The 14,546-nt window shown below is 32.6% G+C and overlaps 2 protein-coding genes across 4 annotated transcripts; both read left to right on the top strand.

Moving 5' to 3' along the window:
• Positions 1-881: 881 nt before the first annotated feature.
• Positions 882-2,233, top strand: LOC133866796 (uncharacterized). Of its 2 annotated transcripts, none has more exons than XM_062303442.1 (3): positions 882-1,175; positions 1,278-1,469; positions 1,555-2,233. In XM_062303442.1, exons 1-3 carry the CDS (start codon positions 1,032-1,034, stop codon positions 1,900-1,902), a joined length of 684 nt encoding a protein of 227 aa, XP_062159426.1. In that variant the 5' UTR covers positions 882-1,031; the 3' UTR covers positions 1,903-2,233. The 2 variants fall into 2 exon arrangements, with proteins under 2 accessions (XP_062159426.1, XP_062159425.1); XM_062303441.1 differs by having other exon boundaries at positions 889-1,175; positions 1,540-2,233.
• Positions 2,234-8,374: 6,141 nt separating this feature from the next.
• LOC133867086 (uncharacterized) lies at positions 8,375-9,688 on the top strand. 2 transcript variants are annotated; one of them, XM_062303768.1, is made up of 3 exons: positions 8,375-8,548; positions 8,679-8,868; positions 8,973-9,688. In XM_062303768.1, the coding sequence occupies exons 1-3, from the start codon at positions 8,414-8,416 to the stop codon at positions 9,314-9,316; spliced, it is 669 nt and encodes a 222-aa protein (XP_062159752.1). In that variant the 5' UTR covers positions 8,375-8,413; the 3' UTR covers positions 9,317-9,688. The 2 variants fall into 2 exon arrangements, with proteins under 2 accessions (XP_062159752.1, XP_062159751.1); XM_062303767.1 differs by having other exon boundaries at positions 8,958-9,688.
• Positions 9,689-14,546: the final 4,858 nt, after the last annotated feature.

The raw sequence follows: 14,546 nt of genomic DNA, 5'->3' as shown, positions 1-14,546 counted from the left end.
TATATTTTTGTATCTATAATTATATATTTTTTAATTAATGGGACATGTGAACCTTTTAATTGGTATGATGTGACAGCAGTATTAAAAATATAACGAAATTATCTATTTGATAACCAATTAACCATTGAAACATTAAGAAGTAAATCTGTAAAATTTAAAGTAATTTGATAAAAAGTCAAATATACTCCATGGACCTCAAAAACACATTTTCCTTTTATTAAAAAAAGGTGATGATGTAAGCAACGGGTGGCCTGGGAAACTTCGTATCAACTAAGGAATTGAAAGAGAGAAGTATTGGGATAAAAAATTAGGTTTAGAGCGTGGAATAAGGTTGCCATGATGAAACACGTACATTTGACTCGGATTTGGATTAATCTAATAAATGGTCAGTGAGAGATAGGCCGGAATTTCTGGTCTTTTAAGATCACTTGGTAATTGCTCGTGAATTTGATAGAAAAATATTCTCAATTTAAGGGGTAGTTTAGATTGGATGACATTCTCTTTTCATGCCAATTCTCTAATAAAATATGGCATTTTCTGTTTGACAAATGTAATATTTTGCCTTGTGCTTACTCATCTCTATTGAGAGGATATCTTTCATCATGATGTCACCAACAGGTTTAAAAGTAATTAAGCATCTTCATAACCTTATCATTAAGCTAATATTGTTGGTTTCGGTGCATATATTCTTTCGGAGGAAAGGAACACAGGATTGTTCATGCATGTTTTCATGCACAAAAATACTCTCAAAAATCATTTTTAAAAAGTCATTTTTTACTTGCTGAAAATTTTGTCTTTTTCTCAAGGGCCTTTTTCTAAGTAATTTGGAGAGAAAGAGAGGATGGATAACATCGTTTGAAGTTTGAACATTTCTCTCTACTAAAAAATAAAAAAGAATAATACATCGTTTTCCTGATGCATTGCCCCGTCAAGCTGTTCTCATACATTTGATTCTATACTCTACGGTATGATAATTATAAGCTTGTTGACAACTCTGGATCTTTCCTTCATTTGGAAGAAACACAAGGATTATGGGTAGCATAACAGAAGAACAATTGTTTCATCAGAGGATCATAGATTTCACTGAATTAAGGCCGCCAGCCTCTCCCATCTCAGCTCCATCTTCAAAACCTCTGTCTCCCATGGATCACCCCCCATATCTCACCTTACTGCAGGTATATATATATATATATCTTCTATAACTTCCTTTGTCTTTGTCCTTAAATTTGTCATATTTTTTAATTATATGTTTTGTGCGTCTCATGAAAATTTTTTAGGAGATACTTGGAAGGGCCACAGAGGATGAGGTTAAGGTCTGTGAGAAAATATTGAGAGATGTCGAAATGGCATGGGAACCTACTAATCTGAATAAATGGTTAGTGACAACACTGAAAATGGATGGTTATGAAGCTTCTCTCTGCAAAACTTCGTGGGTTTCCACTTTTGGTCTCTCCAAATGTCCTCCAAAGGTCTCTCTCTCTCTCTCTCTCTCTCTCTCTGTCTCTGTGTGTTAATTTCTTATGGGGTTGTTTGTTTCAGTTTTGGAATTCACAGGTCATTCATCATTATGAATATATTGATGTGATGGTGAGAGATAAAAGTAGTGGGAGAGCAACGAGGCTGATTGTAGATATGGACTTTAGGTCACAGTTTGAGGTGGCAAGGGCTACAGCGGCCTACAAGGAGCTCACCAACGCTATCCCTTCAGTGTTTGTTGGGAGTGAAGAAAGACTCAACAAGATAATCTCTCTGCTTTGCTCAGCTGCAAAGCGATCGCTGAGAGAGAGTCGCCTCCACGTTCCTCCCTGGAGAAAAGCCACCTACATGAAGGCCAAATGGCTTTCCAAAGACTGCAAGAAAGTCTCCGCCTCACCCAACATGGATTTGGGTGTCGTGGGTTGACTGAGTCAATGAAGAATTAACCAACTACTTATAATTAACACACTGTGATCACTGATCTGAATATGGAGGCTTTTTTACCCTTTCAAGTGAATTTGGACTTTTGAGTTTATTTTGTTTGGGAAGACCTCAGTTTTTAGTTTTAGGTCTTTTTCTCTTTCAGTTTGTATGGTTTTTGAATAGCAGCTATATAGCAATGGATATATAACAGGAGACCATAATAACTCTATCCATAAAAATTCCTGGCCATAGAATCTGCTGCTGATGATGGAGTCTATATAATATTCTCTTGTCCTTGAAGGGATGCCTTAGTGTGATACTTGCTATTCAAATTCGCGTTGACTGAAATTTTTTCAGCCTTATTTCTTATATTAGTTTTCATTTGGCTCTATTTCTATGAGCAGTAGTTCACATGGGACGTTTTTTCGTCTCCTAACCGTCATTTTTTAATAAAAATGTAATTTTTGATGTTACATCAAAGATTATTTTTTTATTAAAAAATAACGTGTGGGGGACGGAAAAACGTTTTTCCGTCCCCCACGCATCATTTTCGCTATTTCTATAGTTGGAAAGCTAGCTTTAAAAGAATCTTATTGTGCTAATTTTTTAATACATAGCTTAGTTAAAAATAATGGGTCACCTCTCATCTTACGTTTATAAGCATTTCTAGCTCGTATCTCATTCTTTCTTCCATTCGTATCAAGAGTAAAAATGACCTTCTCTTGTAACCTTTACCCTTTATCAATTAAAAAATTAAAAAAAAACCATTGCTATTCAAAGCTTCGCTTATCATTTATTTTCTCCATTTTCTCTATCGTCAAATATGCAGGTTATGGTTGATTTAAACAGCTTTTAACTTCTGTCTCGATAGGATTTGAAATTAAGGATGTAAACGAGTTGAGCTCGGGCGAGTAGTGCATGTCCAAGGTCACCAAGCTTAGATCATTCAAATTTATCACGAGCTCGAGCTTTTCTTTGTTACGAGCTCGAGCTCAAATGACAAATTTCAAAAATTAACAATTAAGCTCAACTCAACTCGAAAAAATAAATATCAATCTTTTGTAGTAAAGTGATCTAATTACTACTAGTTCTTAATATTTATAGTTTACATTACTATGAATTGTATACTTATGAGTTAAAATTTATGAATTTTATGACATTATATGACTGTAATTTATAGTTATAACATTATATATATATATATATATATATATATATATATATATATATATATATATATATATAATATGAATCTTTATATCATATTCATATGAACTGTTTGATCATATTATATAATTTACATGATTAGATCATACTTAATCACTAGTCATACAAAATAAGTGTTATTGTCTTGTTGATATAAATGATGAATCATAAGTTTATTATATAATTTACATTATATAATGAAGATACATTATGCCCTATCAGTATATCACATAAATTCTAAGATTTAGTATCATATAAATGAGGGAGTTGAGTTTTAAACGAATAAGCCTAGTTTTATACAGGTTTATATTGTTTAATAGTCGATATAAAGGTGTAGGACCCACATGTGAATTATTGTGAATCTTACAAATTCAATAGTTGATTTAAAAAATTGATGTACAAAAAATATAAAAGTGATGTGCAAAAATAATATGTCATATGCCAATAGGGGGTGAGGGTGTCCTTGACTCCTTGTTAAATTCAAAATTTACCAGCCAGTCCAAACGACAAGTAAAGATCTACTAGCCAATGTGGGCTAGGGAGGAAATGGCAACAGCCGAAGCTAGGCCCAAAATAATGACCTTGGGAATAAAGATTTTTCATATTGAATCGTTTTAATTTCAAACAAATAAACCGCTTAAATTAAAGTGAAGTAGATCATGTTTTAATAGATGCTAAATTTTAATTATTTATCATTATTGTCACCATCACCACTATTAGAAATATGATCTTTTTAATTTCAAATGTTATTTCATGGTTATAATTTAAAGTTGGTGCGTATGACCATGCGTCATATACATAATTAGATACACAAACTTTAAATCATGACCATAAAATTAATAATATTATTCGTTTCAAATGAAATGAAGAGAATCCTTGCCCCACCCGTATCACCATTATCGCTATAACTATTGTTATTCTAATCACTACAATCATTAATACTATTATTCCTAGTCATAAACACAAATAATATATATTGAGATTTTCTTATGCTAATTTTAGCTTGTTTTGCTTTTAAAACGATGGAGTAAACTTCATTTTCCGATTAAAATGTATTGTTTTGAGAAAATCTTTTAGAATAATGCTAGCTCCAATCTTAGTGTATACATGGATTGAATGGGTAAAGTCCTAAATGGATTGGGAATACATCAAAATATATATATATAAATATCGAAAGTCGCTGGAAAAGCGTACATACTTGCACGGCTAGATCATCTCTAGTCATAATTGGCTGCACAAATTTAATTCAACCATCAATTCATTGGCTACCAAACTGAGCTTTCAACGGCAAGAAGTAATGGAAAATGAAGTTTATTATCTACACCAATTTTGCTTAACTTCTATTAATTTGCCATGTCGTTTACAAATAAAAGCAATTTATTACTACTCTTCTATATATTCTGCTTACTTTTCAAAAGCTAGCATGGGATACCGTACACGCAACCTTTTGTAAATGCTTGCCAAATCAATTATTATTATTATTATTATTTGTACGTGGGTTGTAATTGTTATTAGCACCTGTTAATATTAGGAATTAATACGTATTAATTCATCGTCCATTCTGGCACATTCAAGGAAAGGGGCCGGGATCCCCCTTTAAGATTGCTCTACCTTAAGCTTTGTCGATTAGGACAAAGATTTTTAGTGCTCTTTGTGGACCTTAATAGTTAATTTTTTGTTGGGTAGATCACGTTTGGTTGAAGATGTTCATGCATCACTTTGACTAGTTTACCATCCAATGCAATTAATTCCTGCAAAAAGAAGAAAATAGTTAATTTGATTCATTATGATTAAGACGTTGTTAGAGTATATCAGAAGATCAAGAATCTAAATTACAACTGAAGATATCACCTACCCATGCACAGTTGAAGACTATCACATAGTCACAGTTGAATACTATGGCATAGTTACAGTTAAAGTCTATCACTTAGTCACAATTACCTAATTATAATAGAAGTTTATTTGTATTATCTAATTCTTATATAAATAGGAATTTGTTATATTGTAAACATCACTCAAATAAATAAGAGCAAAATGTAGTAATTAAGGTTTTATCTTGTAGACATAAGTCAATTTTTATTTTATTTTTTATTTTTGTTATGTCTATTTATTTATTATTTCGCATGATATTATCTTTCATATATAATCTTGTTCAACCAATCATGGATGGAAAGATGAGAGAGATTTTCAAGATTTAAGGGTCATGGTGAAAGTTGCCACAAAACTCGAGAAAAATGAAAACATATTCTAAGTTTAAAAGGCTGAATCACATCCTCCCTCCTCCCTCCCCCTCTTGTATGGACATGTCAAAAAAAAAAAAAAAAAAAAGGGTGAATCAAAAAGAAGACACAAATGTAATGCTCAGGCCCATTATGGCTAGATTTATCGTCTTAGTCTCTTGATGATCGAGCTCAAAGTATTATAAGGTTTAATAGAGCAAATTAACTAAATGAATAAATCAATGCATAATAAGAAATAACGTCTACTAAAAAATTTCATTTAATTTAATGCAAAAACGCTTAGTCGAAAATAGTTCTAAACCTTATACATGACACTTTTTAAAGATCCATAATAATTGAAGTTTTTACTGTCCAACTGTAATTATTTAAAAATAAAAGTTTCATGATGAACTCTAGTGATCTCCTATGGTTCTCCTCACAGCGGTCCAGGACTTTATCATCATAACCTGAAAAACAAGAGCAAAAAAGGAGTAAGCGGAAAGGCTCAATAAAAAAAAATTATCACCCATGAAAATGGTAATTGGGTTAAATTTATATTTCAGTGAAATCACATCAAAAAGCATATTTACTTCTTTTCAACATACATATATATATATATATATATATATATATATATATATATATATAATTAATTATACTTAAACTTTCTCTTAATATGGCCAATGTACATCATTATGCTCCGTGTACTAGGTTATGCGGTTTTTGTGACCATGATAATATTTGTGGTCTCAAACATGTCAACCAACTGATTAACCGAGGTATACTCAGCGTGGCAATCATAGTCATGGATTCTCACCTTCTTTAATGTCCTTAAGTGGACCGTGCTTCCATCCCAACACTGATATGGTGTTGTGGGTGTGATTTGAACTTAAAACAATATTTGTAAGTCGTTCAAAAAAAAAAAAAAAATTGTAAGTATGACAAAATGATCTGCAAGGATAATATAATAATAATAATGTTCAACTATAGATAATGCATTTTTGTATTTATTAGAAACAAAAATTATAATTTCAATACCTAAAACACTTATTATCTCATATGCGGATAACAGATAATAATCATTTATTACAATATGATTATAATATGTGTTCAACGTCATTTGTGGAATTAGCGGACGATAGTGTCCTTATCAAATGGGAAATTGCGGAGTGCGGACCAAGGAGGGAAAAAAGCTAAAAAGCCCAAGTTAGGCCAAATTAATGATCTTGGGAATGAAGATGTTCAAATTGAATCATTTTAATTCCATTTAATATTTTTTAAATTATTTTCTTTGATAATAACAATTTAATCCTTCAATTGACCAAAGAAATACAACCGCCTAAACATGAAGTAGCTCATGTTTGATAGTTAATACTACTCATAATTATAATTTTGTTTCTCCACCTTTATTATAACCATCTCACTACTAATATCATCAACACAAATAATTGAGAGCTCATTTTAGTATCTTCCCCTTTAAAGCTATTATGTAAACCTCATATTACAGTTAAAATATATTGCTAAGAAAATCTTTTAAAATATTGATGTTATCATTATTGTGACATGCATAGTTATCAAACATTATAATAAGTTCGTAGTTTAAATTTCAGTTATATAACATTATATTCAATACCTCGCTATTTTTTAGTAAAGTTTTGAGAAGTGTTAAATTTTAGGTTTTGAAAAATGGGTCATATAATAGATGGAATCAAATAAGGTTTGCACTGGCTGAGATCGTAGAGTATTGAACATGCTGAGAGAGATGCGAATTCAACTGCTCATGTCCTAACTCGAGAGCCGATAGGAAGCAATTACCCCTGGTTGATTGATTTTATCAATAAAGAATTTGTTAAAAAAGTGATGTGAAAACTTTTGCTTAATCATTTATTCTTTTTTTTGTGGTGGGGGGGGAGGGGGGGGTTAAAATTGGTATATATAGCACCTCTTTTAGAAATATAATATTAATTCGTCGTCCGATGTTGCACTTTCAAGCAATGAGTCTTGATCGTGTGTTTGTTTTGAATATTATTTTGAATAATATTTTACTTTTTTAAAAAATAAATTATATTTTTTTAAATTTTATCTCACATAATTAAACTTCTTAATTCGTGCGGTGAATTCGAATAATATTTGAATTTAACACCCAAACGGACAACCATTCAAATTATTATTGATGAAGGTGTTATTTAATTAAAAATATTCTCTTTATTAGTTATTAACTGTATCTATTATATATTTGTCACATCCAAAGTTTACGATGGGGGTAGAGTTTATCAACAGAAATCGAAAGGAGTAATTGGTAAGGATAGCAATAGTATAATATTTTACCCACTCAATAATTGGTTATTTTTTTATTTTTTTATAGATAATAATTGGTTAATTAACTCGCAAGGTGCTGGGAGCTTCGCAAGCACAACTTATTTCAAGATACACAGTCTCCTTATTCGCATGTATCAAGACAACTATTCAAATAAATAACCACACATGAACAGCAAAAAGATAATTACGATGAGATTTGGACTCTGAAACAATATTTTCTCAGGTATTACTCCATGAATCATGCAGGAAAGCCTCTGAAATCAACTCTTGCATGGGAAATTGGTGCCATAATGATAATACATTATGTTCTCATCTTCCTCCATTCTTTTATCACTTCAAACAGTTTACTCGTTTGGTTAATACTGCAACATCGATCGATTAATTGAATTTTACTCGATCATTCATTGTTCTTACAAACAAAATTGTGTATCTGAAATTTATCCGGCAGAGTCACTTGATCATCCACATCATTTAGAAAGAAAGAAAAAAAAAAATCAAAGTTTTGAACAATTCTCTCAAGCTAAAAGACAATTAATACATAGTCTTTTCTGATGGCCAAGTTTTTGTTATTTTAATGACGTTTTAACATCGCCACGTCAAGCTGTTCTCATACGGTGATTCAACACTCAACAGCATTTATATATACATGTCAAAAAAAAAAAGAAAAAAAAAAAAAGAGCATATATATATATATATATATATAATTACATAAACAGAAACAAAAAGCCTGCTGTGCAAACTCTTACCTCCTCTGAAGAAACAGAAGGAATATGGATAGCATAACAGAAGAAGAACTGCTTCAAATGGTCAGAGACTTCATTGAATCAGAGTCCGCCTCTCCCATCTCAGCTCCATCTTCAAAAGCTCTTTCTCACAATGATCAGCTTCCGTATCTCGCCTTACAGGTGTGTGTGTGTCGATCGCCTACAACTTCAAATCCTTCTCTCTCAAAAGAATTAATTCATGTATTTTCCAGTTTTCTTATTTTATTTGCTCTCTTGGTCTGATTCTCCTTATCTTTTGCGTTTTGCTCAGGAGATCCTTCGAAGCGCCTCGGAGACTGAGGCTGGGGTTCTTGAGAAACTCTTGATGCATGTGAGGGAAATGGGAATTGCAGGGGAACCTTCTAGCGTGAAGAAATGGTTAGTGAGAAGACTGAAAATGGATGGTTATGAAGCTTCTCTCTGTAAAACTTCTTCCGTTTGCACTTTTAGTCGCACCAAAGGTATCGTCTTTCTCTCTTCTCTTCTCTCTCTCTCTCTCTCTCTCTCTGAAGACCCAATTTCTGATATTTAGTGGGTTTCTTTGTTGAAGATTTGCAATTCTCAGGTGATTATGAATATATCGATGTCATGGTGAGAGACAGTAATGATGATCAGAAACCAACAAGGCTTATAGTAGACATTGATTTTCGGTCTCACTTTGAACTGGCAAGGCCTACAGCAACCTACAAGGAGCTCACCAACACAATCCCTTCGGTCTTTGTGGGCACTGAAGAAAAGCTCAAGAAGATAATCTCTCTGCTCTGCTCAGCAGCAGGGCAATCTCTGAAACAGAGGGGCCTCCACATTCCTCCATGGAGAAAAGCCAGCTACATGCAGTCCAAGTGGCTTTCTGAAGACTACAAGAAAGTCAATGTCTCCCCCAACATAGATTTGGGTGTGGGTGAGTGAAGAAACGAAGTGCTAACACGCCATGTTCCTCCAAGTTTAGCAGATCATGGGCATCATATCCCCAATTTTGCAGCCTTTAGAACAAGTATAAGTGGTGCAGTGCTTGAGTTTTGTCCAGCCCTCCCTTTTTTAAAACACGGGATATCAATTGCTGCTAAATCAATGGAGGTTTTTGTCCTTTTCTGTGAATTTTGAGTCAATTTTTTTTTGTCTTTGGGACCATAGTAGCTAGTAGTATTCTGTTCATCCTCTCATATAGATCAAAAATCTTGAAAATGTAGTAGCAAAGGCGTGTTAGTACCGAGGATAAGAGGAAACTACAAAGATCTCAACTTCAATTGCTTTTCTAATGTGAGAAATAGTCTTGCTACTGATATGCTTGCCAGTTGCCAACTTACAAAAAAGGGCGATTTTGACACTTGCGTGACGCATGGGATTAAAATAAGATAAATTATCTTAGACAACACATTTTTTTTATTTCTTTCTGAAAACTATTTTAAAAAAAGTTCAAATCATATTGTTTACAAGAAAAGGAGAAGCTTTTGAGTTAAAATAAATCGGTAAAAATAGTATATACTAGCTATAAATTATTCGATAATTACAGTCTCGTAGCAGTGAATTTGTCCTATATATTCTTGCCTTTTACGCTAATCAACTTTAATAATATATGCTTATATGTTACTGATTAATATCTTGTAATTTTGTGTTAGGATATATATAAATATATATTTTCTTTTTGGTCATATATAAACCGACAGCAACAAGTGACTAAGTGAGAGAGATATTGGCTGCTGCTGCTACATTTCTCTTTGAGGTCATGAGCTGCCTAATTAAATATAGAGTTTAGAAGTAAATTAAGCAGATTAATTTTTTAATGTTAAAATTAATGTCACGCGTTTTTTTCTTTCTTTATTTATTTTCCTTGTTTCTTGTTTCTTGTTTCCGCCTATTTATTGTCCTGGGTTTCTGGCGGATTGCTTATTAATGCCAAAACAAAACTCTCTTTCCCTCTGTATACTTTTCTTCTCTTTGCCTAATTGTCAAAACTCTCTTTCCCTTTGATCCAACGAGCCATTCATGCTGGAATTAATTTTTTTCATTAAAGCGAGAAAGAGAGACACAGAGAGACTTGCGCTCCAAGTCAGGACATTCACGAAGGCATTCATTTCTCTTAATTCTCGATTTCCCATGCGCTTCTCCATTGTTAAAAGCTTTGTCATATGGGACAAGGGTTTCTCCATTTTATTTGAAACCAAGGTGTATTTATTTGATTTAAAGTTAATGCATTACATAATTTTATTTTATTTAAATTTTTTAAAAGATGTGATAATAATGGTATCATGATTAACATCATTAAATATGTAAATTTTAAATTTTATTCGTAAAATTGATATTATTTATTTATTTAATATGATAGAGTTAAAAACTGTTTTTTTATTTATTTTTGTAGGGTTTACATTTGAAAAGAATTATTTTGGGATTCAAACAAAAAAAATTGTTTTATAAATTTTTTAGTGTTTAGTGACAAACATTAAACATGTTTATTTTGAAATAAATAAATAAATTAAAGAAAACTAGAGAGCTGAGGAGAAGACACCTACCCTCAAAGGAGGAGAAATGGTGGTCACACGGCTATCTCCAACGAAGATGGGTGGTTATGCTGTCACCCCAACATGTATATTAGAGCTTGTCACGTATTTCTTTTTAATTCTTCGTTATTGGGCAGTCAAAATTGTAGCATGCGTACCGGAAGCTATTCCTATAATAGGATCGCCTTTGGTAGAGTTATTCATTATTCCTTTGAATCCAGTACCAACGGGTATCATCCCCTCTAGAACAACGTTCTCTTTCAGACCTTTCAACCAATCGATACGATCCCGGAGAGCGGCTTTTGCTAAAACTTGAGCAGTTTCTTGAAAACTTGCTTCTGATACGAAACTTTGAGTATTTAGAGATGCTTTCGTTATTCCCAATAAGATGGCTCGATAATAGATCGCTTCTTCCAAAGCATCTTTTTAGTTATTTGGAAAAGTGTTTGATTTGAAAATTATTTTATGAAAAGTGTGTTTTTACGATTGAGAAGAGAAAAATATTTTTTAAAAAGCTTACCAAACATTGCATCATCCATTATCCAAGCAAGTTTAAGGTTATTATAAATATTTAATACCATTAACAGTATAACTTGGTCCACACGGTAACCTTAATTTGTGGTAAGATATATATATATATATAGGAATAGGATTGTTAATTAAGCAAGAGATAGGCTTTAGATAAATAAGATTGTGTTATTTAATTTCAACTTTATAAGATTTTGTCTATTAGTTTAGGTTTAGATAAATCATTAATATCATTTCTTGTAATAGAATATATTAATGATTGAGAAATTAATAGGTATTAAAAAAGCTTAACCACATATTTTTTTTTTTTTATAAGTAGCTTAACCACATATTAAACAGGTAGGCATTATGCAGTTGGATTCTCAAACTATGTTGCACCTTGCATCTCTCTCTCTCTCTCTCTCTCTCTATAGTCGTTACTGATACTCCTGTACGTAGTTTATCGATCTTCCTTACAGATCGAAGACTGTAGAGATGTAAATTTGGTTAAGTGATGAGTTAGAAAAGTTAGTAATGAGATGTGACAAGCAGGTTAATGATTAATGTTCAGATACGGTGGGATACACTGTACTCAGTCTTGAGATACGATATATGGGATATTTATTTACTACCACTGTTCACATGGTCGATCTGCGACAAAACAAACCAGGGAATCCGAGAGAGTTTTGAGAAAATTCATGGGGTCTTCACCGTCCTCGATCACTTCCAGCGCGCAGCAGCTAAAGTAGTACCTAAAATAGCAACGAAAATTCAACTCGAAAACCCATTTTTGTCTAATCTAGGATTAGATTGGAGGCAAATAATTGGAATCTTTTAAAACTTGTCATCAATGGGGTGCTGGTTCCTGTTATCATCAATGGGGTGCTGGTTCCTGTTATCAGACGCGTGTTATAAGAGGCTTTCATCATTTGAAATCCCCGAGGTGCTGGTATATGATGTGAAATCTTGGCAGGTTTTAAGCTTTTGCATCATACTTGAGTACGCAATCTTAGTCAGTCAGACTCAGGCCTCTCTCTCTCTCTCTCTCTCTGTGTGCAACAAAAAGCATGAGGGGATGATCAGAGAGAGAGAGAGAGGGGGGGAGTTAGGTACACTCTTCAATGTGAAAATTCATGTCTAATCTTCTAGCCTCACTTTTAGTAGCAGCAGGTGATGGAAGTAATACTCAATCCGAATTCAATATGAAAACCCATTTTGTCTATATTAGGATCCGGATTGGACGCGTAGAAGATAGAAATGATGGGAACTCTTTAATGTTTACCATTAATGGGGTGGTGGGTTGGTATTGTTAATGGTGGGGGGCCTCTGCCTCTACGGCTCTACCATTCATTGGTACTTACCCTCAACTCCTTGCTTCCTCTGATCAGACAAGTTTCTAAGCGGGGGTTTCATCATTCCAAATGTCGGAAAGGCGCCGGTGAGACGTGTAACTTTGCAGGTTCTGCTTCCCTATTTCTTTCCCATTTCCATGATGTGAAAACTAGCCAGATTTTGCTTGCCTACATTTTGCCCATTTGCATGATTCTCCAATATGCAATCAAATTTAGTCACATCTCTCTCTCTCTCTCTCTGTCTATGTGTATGATCGATGTACGTCTGTGACTGTGAATTGTGCATATTGGGTGGCTCCAGGCAGATGACGGTAAGGGTGCGCGCAGGTTTTACTTGCTACCGAAGAAAAAAAAAAAGCCTTTTACGTCGTTTCCTTTTTTTTTTCCTCTCAATTAAGGTGACAACCGACCCTATTAGGATCGTGGGTGAACTACCGAACATATTGAAATATGAATATAAAATTAAGTAGGTTAATATTAATTTGATTTATTTAATTTTTTTTTTTTTTTTTTTAGGGGCTCCCCTAATAGGGGAGGAGGTTTTCTCTCATGCAGTGAAGGTGGCCTTCCTTCACATAAGGGTGGCCAAGGCGCCAAGCACTCACATCTGATGAGTGATGGGAAGGCCGTTCCTCGTAAGGAAAGTGTGGCCACCCTCATCTTGTAGGGGTGGCTGCCCCTTATAGGGGAATTGTGGCCACACTTTTTATTTTTTAATGTAAGGGATGAAATTACAATTCTATAGAGATTCTATTAGAAAAATAGATGAAATTAGAGAGAGATGATACAAAAAGGTCTACCACAATGAGTTTTAGGATAATTTTTGTATCCGAAGATTTTAGTTTTTTTTTTTTTTTTTTTCAATTTTTGTGGTATAATGATCAAGTAAAAACAAAAATAATAATGAGTTGTGCTTTTACAAAGTCAACATAGAATATCTCATTATATAATTAGAGTTTTGGTAGGTATATAATTTCTAAGTCAAAAGACATGTTTTTAAATTAAAAGAGATTTCGGGCGTTTGGTACATATGCATGTTGTTCAAAAGCGTTTTCTTTAATATTCTTAAATTAAAAGAGTTTTTTCGAAAATTGGGGAGGGTGTTTGTTTTTAAAAAAGCACCTTTTGTTCAAAAAATTTCAAAAATTACTTTTTCAATAAGTTGTATTAGACAACCTTTAGCTTATGCACAAATTTTTTTTTTTTTTTTTAAATGAAAATTAAAGGAAATTAAAGTTATGACTTAAGTTTTTACCAAGTTTTTTTTTTTTTTTTTTTTTTTTCCTAAGCTAAATTTTTACCAAGGCACCATGACGCCTGATTTTTTGAAGGCACAAAAGTTAATAAAAAATTTGTTTCAAATTTTTTATTTTACGCATCTTTACCCTTAAAAAGGACTTGGTAAAGCCTTATCAAATAAAGTCATAAGATACCATTTCTTCATTTGAATAGAAAGGAAAAGAAAAAGTCATAAAAAAAAAACTTGCGTAATAGCTAAACCTACCTAACATATGCATCTTCTTTCTTAAAATACTTTGACTTTTATCGTAGAAGACTATGGGTTTTGTAAATAGCCAAGTATATGAATATATGAACATCACGATGTTTTAATGCAAAAAAAAAAAAAAAAAAAAAAAAAAAAAAAAAAAAAAAAAAAAAAAAAAAAAAAAAAAAGAAAGAAAGAAAAAAAAAAAGAAAAAAAAAAAAAGAAGAAGAAGTCATTTAGTAGTCAAAATGCATAATTTAATAAGATGATAGTTCTATGACCTCAAAACACATTTA

The sequence above is a fragment of the Alnus glutinosa genome, chromosome 4, assembly GCF_958979055.1.
Source record: "Alnus glutinosa chromosome 4, dhAlnGlut1.1, whole genome shotgun sequence".
NCBI classification, from domain to species: Eukaryota; Viridiplantae; Streptophyta; class Magnoliopsida; order Fagales; family Betulaceae; genus Alnus; species Alnus glutinosa.
This window is presented reverse-complemented; position numbering and strand designations above follow the sequence as displayed.